The following is an 8,350-nucleotide window of genomic DNA, read 5'->3' as shown; positions in this document are numbered from 1 at the left end:
AAAATAAGTTAATTTTTATAGCTTGACCAAAGAGGTTATAAATTTTTTACGAAGATAATTAAAAAGGGTCTATATGGTTCAAAAGCATAGAACAACAATTATTTCGAAACTATTTACCATTTTCTGAAAAAATGTCAAATTCTACCATTTACCCATTTTCGAAAAATATGATTATGGGGGACCACACGACAGGGGCGGCTCCCAAAATTTTCTACCAACACAGCAAAAGAGTGAAATTGAAAAATCATAATGGAGTACTAACTACTACTCCTAGTATCTTTTATCCGAATAACTTTAATATTATTATTTTATAGTATATTTTTTCTTCTGGAAACTAAAAATAAAAAAAATATTCTTTGAATCTTATTTCTACATGAGGGAGTATAATTAAACCAAAAAGTATGTGAAATTTCACTTTGATCTATTATTGTTGTTGCTAGTTACTACACACAGTCACGTGTGTTATGAAAACCTTCAGGTCCCCACACATTTACAGATTTCAGTGACTTGATAACAAAGACTTCAACAACCAAACAAACAGGGCCCTATATAAATTGCACAATTCAGGCCATTTCTCTTCCTCCTTTCTCCGCTGCAACCCTTAGACAACGACCTCCGCCGCCGGCTAAATCTCCACTTCCCGGCCACCGCCGGATTCTATTATATACTTACAAAATGGAGTTTCTTCATTTTACCGCTGTAAAGTCATTGAATTCCTGCCTCCGCCCGGACTTAACGGCTAAAACCTCCCCCATTGTTCCTACTAATGCCGTGAAAACGAGAAAAATCAATAGGAATGCATTTATACGTGCTAAGGCGGTGGAGATCTTGTCATCTCCAGTTGCGGCACCGGAGCCGTTACAGGATTCACCGGCTCCTTCGGTTCCGTTGCTACGAGTTTCGCCGAGCTCGTTGCAGTGCGAACCGGGATTCTTAATACCGAATAGTCCGGTTTTAGGTACCGGTGGTAAGCTTGGTTACGAGTATTTGACGAACATCTTGTCGTCTAAAGTGTATGACGTGGCTTATGAGACTCCTTTGCAGAACGCGCCTAAACTGTCAGAGAGATTGGGAGTTAATGTGTGGCTCAAAAGAGAGGATCTTCAGCCGGTATCTATCTTTTGGTTTTGTTCTTTGATACCTTACATAGGAATTGTTAAAGTTTGAATTTTTGGTATTAAATTAAGTTCTTTATATATTTCTGTGCTAATTAATATTAGGCTTGTCACTCTAGTTTGTGATTAAGGCATAGTAGTAGTTGTTGTGTAAATGGAATTTCTTCAGAACTAATATTTTAACAGCTGAAAGCTACTTTACACTGAGATAATATTTGGTTACTAAGAGAGTATTTGGTATGAGAAAGTCAAATGAAAACTTGAAAAATACTATGAGAGTATTTGGTATGAGAAACACATTTTCACAAAATATCAAATGAAAGTTTATGCAGTTCTTTTGTGATAGAATAAAACTACTGTAATAGTAATTTATTGTCCAGAAGTACATCTCATAAGTAGCGATTTAGCTACTATTAAGATTTCCGTTCTCCTTAATTTCTGGAACTAAACCATATCATATGGCTGAAGTAGCTTTTGTTCTCTTTGTTTTTTCCTGTGGGATTGCCTACAATTCTCTGTCTAAGAATGATCTGTCAGGACTTTTTTGTTCTTTGACGTGACTGGTTTCGGGAAAGTTGAGCCTCCAAGCTATGCCAAGAGCAGGTTTTAGGAATTTGGTGTTTTCCTTTGAGGGTTGAAAGGTTGGGCAATGGATTAGGACGAGAAATTTGGTGCTATATCTTATTGTGCATAGCAATCGCGTAACAGAAAGGGAGGTCTTAGAGACTGTGTTTTTGGGATGAAGTCTTTACTTAGATATGTATTTCCTCAACTTATTAAAAAAAAGGTATGGATATGCAAGAAACGTCAGAAATGTACAAGCTTTTATGTATATAGTGTGTGGAAAATGAAGCAGTTGACTTCTTTTGAGCTGGGGCTAGGGGAAAAGTCGGGTAGCTTTGGATCTTAATGTCTTGAATATTTTCTCACATTGTTGGATCTTGATTTTCCAATATTTGTCTATACAGGCATGTACCTGTAATTTATTCTTTTAAACTTTGATAGAAAGATTCTAAGCTATTCGAGGTTCGTCTCATTATATTTTGATTATGCTTCAAATATTTGAAATTTAAGGAATCTTTTGAAGTTACTGTGATTACATTGTTTCAAGAACGTCCATGTTAGGCATTTTTCTCTTATCACGTATTCATGTTTCTTTTTCCCTTTGACCAAACTCTAACGACACTCGAAGAGGAAATTGACTCTGCTCTACTCTACCCGTCGTTTGGCTTTGATCCACTCTTGTTACATTTTGGGTTGATTCAGATCTTTTTCTTGTTGGGGTTAGACGAGGTTTAATTACATTAGGGAAAGAAAAAGCAAAATAGACAGTGGACTTGTGCTTATCTGATTGGTTCTGCACCCTGACCTGAATTTGTCTGCTATTTATGTTGATTTTTCGCTGGATTAGTTGTTCTTCAGCTTTATGAATATTGTGCTATGCATGGTTTCTTATTCAGCGCAACTTGAAACTTATGTCTCCTATATCAAGGGAGCAAGTTCTTTTTTTATCCTTTTCTTTTGGATAGAGCCAATGGGAGCAAGTAGTTAAGTCTGTGTACCTTGTGGATTTATCTAGTTTTGTATCTTTTGTTTCCCCTAAATATTATTCCTTTATACTTTTGGCTTTGAAAAGTTAATGCTTGTTGCACTTCTGTAGGCTGTTATTCTCCTTAAGATCTTCTAAACTCCCCTCCAAAAAAAGACAGAAAGAAAGATAGAAAGCATGAATGAATGAATGAATGAAAAGAAGAGGTTCTTATCACTGGAAATACAATATTCTGCATTGGAGTAGAGTACACTCAGTAAATTTGACATACTCATATGGGCAGGTCTTCTCGTTCAAGCTCAGAGGAGCTTACAATATGATGGCAAAACTTTCTAAGGAGCAGTTGGAAAGAGGGGTTATATGCTCATCAGCTGGAAATCATGCACAAGGTGTTGCATTAGCCGCTCAGAGACTTGGCTGCAATGCTGTGATTGCCATGCCTGTTACTACACCAGACATTAAAGTTAGGATTGTTGAATTACACTTTTGGTTTTTATAGCTATAGTATTGAATGAATTCTGTTATTTTAACTTATCCATTTTTCTAAAACCATGTTTTCCCAATCTGAGCAGTGGAAATCAGTTAAGAGATTGGGTGCTACTGTTGTCCTAGTGGGAGACGCATATGATGAAGCTCAAGCATACGCAAAAGCGCGGGCCGAAGCTGAAGGCCGTACATTCATCCCTCCTTTTGATCACCCTGATGTCATCATAGGACAAGGTACAGTTGGAATGGAGATAAATCGACAGCTTAAAGAAAACATTCATGCAGTCTTTGTGCCTGTTGGGGGAGGGGGTCTTATAGCTGGTATTGCTGCCTATTTGAAAAGGGTTGCCCCTGATATAAAAATTATTGGAGTTGAGCCACTTGATGCAAATGCAATGGCATTATCATTACAGCATGGTCAAAGGGTAATGCTGGACCAAGTTGGGGGTTTCGCAGATGGTGTAGCTGTTAAAGTGGTTGGTGAAGAAACTTATCGTCTCTGCAAGGAATTAATAGATGGCGTGGTCCTTGTTGGTCGTGATGCTATATGTGCATCTATAAAGGTTAGCCTCCATCTTTTATTTTACATGTTGCTTCATCTGGATTATGTGACTGTTTTGGTTTTTACCTTATATCTTACTAAGGACCAAATCTTTCAATGTCTGTTATTATGCTCCTTGAACCACCACCAATCTCCCTAAATGAGACTATCAATTGCAGTTTTTGTCAGTTACCTCTATTTCTTTGCTAGGAATTGTTATTTTTGTCACCTTTGTTCTGGCCTCTTGTGTTATATATGATGATACTATGCGACAATGTTTTAAAAGATGGAATGGAACAAGTTGGTTTAAGAAAAATTATGAATCGTAAAAGAAAATTAAAACATTGTAAAGAAATATAGTATAAAAATTGTAGGAAGCTATGAACTTCGATACCAGCATTCCGCAAAATTTCAGAAATGATCAGTGGGAAGAGGCACCACAGGTCTTTTACCCCCAGGGCTTCAGTCTAGTGGTAAGACCGCAACTTATGATGTGTGGGTTAGGCGCATGTCACTGGTTCAATCCTGCCGCAAACAAAAGGTTAGTATCTAAGTGGAAAAGGGTAGAGGGACGGGCCTTTGTCCACCGAGTTTCAAACCGTGTGCCACAAGCTCTCGGGGATTTCTCGGTTATCAGATAAAAGGAAAAAAAGAGAGGCCATGGTGTTTAGCTAAACTTGATCATCCTTTTATAGGGGCTAGACTGTGGAATGTCCACTGAAGCAATATGTTTCTGTGCCCAAATTTCTTTTTCGTACGGAAATGGTCTTGGAGATATATATATGACCATTTTTCATGCAGCAAGTCTATAACAACTGTTGGTGAGACAGCTTTTTTGCATGAGTTATACATCTTTTGATGTGACAGTTCATTGTTCCTTTGATAGGACATGTTTGAAGAGAAAAGAAGCATACTAGAGCCTGCAGGTGCACTTGCTCTTGCTGGAGCTGAGGCATACTGCAAGTACTATGGCCTCAAGGGTGAAAACATAGTAGCAATAACTAGTGGAGCCAACATGAACTTTGACAGACTTAGATTGGTAACCGAACTCGCAGATGTTGGTAGACAACGGGAAGCTGTTCTTGCTACTTTTATGGCAGAAAAGCCAGGTAGCTTCAAGAAGTTCTCTGAAATGGTAGGTTACCTTAGTGCTTAATATGGCTTTTTGGTTCGTAGCACTTCCCTGACCAGCAGACTGAAGCATTCACTTCGATTACAGGTAGGGCCAATGAATATCACTGAATTCAAGTACAGATACAATTCTGGGAAAGAAAAAGCTCTTGTGCTTTACAGGCAAGTTCTCCTTGATATTCTAAAGAGATTTTGACTCATTTTAGCTGATAGATTTACTTTATTCATGAAAAGACATCGACAAATTTTTAATATTTCCCAGTTATTTGCCTCTCCATATATCTATTACTAGTGTTAGAACCCGCGCAATGCTGGGATAATTTAATAGAGTATTAATCTTACAAAAATTATGATTTAATATATCATATTATTTTAATAAATGTTAGTCATTTTATTATTTAATGTGTTGTACTGAAATATAACAAAATTTATACAAAATCAAAGGATACACGTTATATAGTAATCAAATAAATTGTTTGTTCCTTATTTATTCTGTATTATTATTATTATTAAATTATCAAGTACTTAGCACTATACATTTAATAATATAATTTTTTATTAACTTGTTAATTGGCTTAATATTTTGATACTATCTCCCTCCGTTCCAGTTTATGTGAACCTATTTCCTTTCCGGTCCGTTCCAAAAAGAATGATCCATTTCTAAATTTGGAAACAATTTAGCTTAAACTTTCAATTCTACCCTTAATGAGAAGCTTTTATAACCACACAAATACTCTGGACCCCTTTCTGACTTGTTTAGGACCACAAATTCTAAAAGTCTTTATTTTTTCTTAAACTCCATGCCCAGTCACACAGGTTCACATAAATTGGAACAGAGGGAGTATCTTTTAATATATATATATATATATATTCTTACTCTGAAAATATTTTTATTTTTTTAAAACTTATGTTATACTTCTCCACAAGGCACAAGGTAGGGATAAAGCTGCGTACACACTACCCTCCCCGACCCCACTATGTAGGATTATATGAGGTTTTTTATTGTTGTACTTGTTGTTGTTGTTGTTGTTAATGTTATATTGCTCAAAATTCTTCAATTGTCTACATTTATCAGTAATTTTTTTGAGTGTTATTTATTTATCTTTTATTTATTAATTAATTCATAATATAAATATCATAGAAATATCTTTATCCCCCTCTTTTCGTATATTCTTTTCTACTGTAATATTTGAGTAGTTTTCTCATTTTGTATTTTATTGAAAATTTAATAATATACTTTTTGTTTTACTAAATTATAAGTTTGAATCATCAAAAGTATAAAGAGATAAACCTTTTATTACTTTTATAAAAAACATATAAATATTTTTAATAATTATTAATTTGTGTTATATACATAATAACTTATCTTATGTATAATATCATAATAGTATCTTTATATTTTTATATTATTTATTATGAAATTATAAGTTCTATTTATTAACTAAAATTTCCTTCAAGAAAAAATTAATTAGTATATATATTTTTATGCTATCTCTTGAATACATTTTTTAGTATTCTAACTTTATGACTGTTTGTTTATTATGATTTTAGTTATGTGTATATGTACGACTTTTCTCATCATAATTCTAATTATAAGTCTTATATTTTTGTATTTTCTCATAAATTATTTTTTGTTCTTTGCTTATCTAATTGTGTTATCCATTACTTAATATTATTAAATTGGCATATGAATTATTATTCAAAATATTTCTTATCTCAAAAAATAAATTAGTCTTATCATTTTATATATCTCTATATTGAAGTTATTTAATATAATTTTTTTAAAATAGTTTTCTTAAAAATATATAGATATTTTGATTTAGTTATTTATTATTAATTAATTAAGAAATAAGTTATATTTGGCTTTTCCTGGTTATGCCATATGGTTGGATTAGTTATTAGTTAATACATTTCATGTGGCTAATTTTAAGGCTGCTACTTGGCTTAAGGGGAGGGTTTTTTTCCTCTCCTTTTAATAATATAGAGATTATAACCTATAATAAAGCTAATTTTATTTATGTTAAAATTTTAAATTGAATAATGCTGGCTTTTTTCATTGTTGCCCCCCTTTTTAATGTGCAGTGTTGGTCTTCACACAAAATTAGAACTTGAAGAAATGGTGGAGAGGATGAAATATGCAAATCTGCAAACCATTAATCTTACAGATAATGACTTGGTCAAAGATCATCTAAGGCATTTGGTAATGTTTTAAGTCTCTATATCATATTGATCTAATTCCTAGTATGAAACAGTATGTGTAGTTATTCTAGTAGTGTTTTCGAATATTTTGATTTTTACTACTATGTTATGAAACTTATAACGATTAACACTAGTAAATTAATGTTTTTGTCTCTTGAGATTCTTAATTCTTCGAGAGTACATTTACAGAGAGAAATGAGTTTTAACTTCCTGTCATACGTGATGAAATGTTTCCTTTTGTTCTACCTGGTTTAATAATTTATGCAGTGCACATTGGATATTGATGGGTCTCTCTCTCACTCTTTCTGTCTCTCTCTCTCTCTCTCATCTTTTCAGATGGGTGGCAGAACAAATGTCCTCAATGAGCTTCTGTGTCGATTCACTTTTCCTGAGAAGCCCGGTGCGTTGATGAAGTTTTTAGATGCTTTCAGCCCACGTTGGAATATAAGTTTGTTTCATTACCGTGCACAGGTACCTATATGGAATCTCATTCTTCCATTCTTCCTTTTGATGGTGCTGCTCTTTAGTTTTTTCTGCTATTAGTTTTGATTAATTTTTTCTGTCATTTCTTTCGTCCTGAAAGGGAGATACTGGTGCAAATGTGCTAGTCGGCATCCAAGTTCCACAGGCTGAGGTCGATGAGTTCCAGGGACGGGCTGACAGTCTTGGTTATGAATATGCAGTGGAGAGTCTCAATGAGGCTTTCCAGCTCATAATGCAGTGAAAAAGCTGCAGCTCATAATGCAAAGAAAATAACATGTGGAACTTGCCGACCTCACTTTCTCCCGGTTAGATCATTTTGAGCTCTCGTTGTTAGCGGATGATGCTTGGTTCATAGATCCAGTGTGCTAGGTGATTTTGGGCTAGTTCTTATCTTTTGTATGTATAGCTATTTGTATCATTGTATGTTATCTTAAGGCCTCCATTTCCATGAAGGCATGAACAAACAATTCACTTGCAAGATAATTGTAGGAGTTATCTCTTCTTTTCAACTTTGGCCTTCTTAATCCCAGCTTCATCATGTGTTTGGACTAAAATTAGTTTTGTTTCATGTTCATTATCTTGTTTTTGTTTTTGGTTTCGTTTCGTTTTTCTGCGGGTGCTTGGATTTGAATTTGAAGAATTACTTTTGGGATTATATTAAGATAATAGGTTGTGGGTTTGTTTTCCGAGTGAAACAAATAATTTACTTCCTTCCTTTGGCAGACTTCAGTGGGAATCTTGAAAACTGCACACCTACTTCAGCTCACATACACGATACACCTTAAAACTAAAGTCTTCATCTGTGGGTGGGTGTAACATGGTAATCTAGGCTGGTAGTGTCTATTC

General features: G+C 34.5%; 1 protein-coding gene across 1 annotated transcript; it reads left to right on the top strand.

Annotated features, from left to right (window-relative positions):
• Positions 1–502: 502 nt before the first annotated feature.
• Positions 503–8,013, top strand: LOC104224904 (threonine dehydratase 1 biosynthetic, chloroplastic). Its single transcript, XM_070164908.1, has 8 exons — positions 503–1,110; positions 2,948–3,127; positions 3,237–3,713; positions 4,578–4,830; positions 4,915–4,984; positions 6,905–7,022; positions 7,358–7,492; positions 7,605–8,013. The coding sequence occupies exons 1-8, from the start codon at positions 676–678 to the stop codon at positions 7,743–7,745; spliced, it is 1,809 nt and encodes a 602-aa protein (XP_070021009.1). The 5' UTR covers positions 503–675; the 3' UTR covers positions 7,746–8,013.
• Positions 8,014–8,350: the final 337 nt, after the last annotated feature.

This window comes from Nicotiana sylvestris, chromosome 12 (assembly GCF_000393655.2).
Source record: "Nicotiana sylvestris chromosome 12, ASM39365v2, whole genome shotgun sequence".
Lineage (NCBI taxonomy): Eukaryota > Viridiplantae > Streptophyta > Magnoliopsida > Solanales > Solanaceae > Nicotiana > Nicotiana sylvestris.
The sequence above is the reverse complement of the archived record's forward strand: the minus strand, read 5'-3'. Positions and strand labels throughout refer to the sequence as shown.

Coding starts and splice junctions, on each gene's coding strand:
- LOC104224904 (XM_070164908.1), top strand. CDS start 676: ATGGAGTTTCTTCATTTTACCGCTGTAAAGTCATTGAATTCCTGCCTC. Junction 3,128..3,236: donor TTACTACACCAGACATTAAA/GTTAGGATTGTT, acceptor CAATCTGAGCAG/TGGAAATCAGTTAAGAGATT. Junction 4,831..4,914: donor GAAGTTCTCTGAAATGGTAG/GTTACCTTAGTG, acceptor GATTACAGGTAG/GGCCAATGAATATCACTGAA.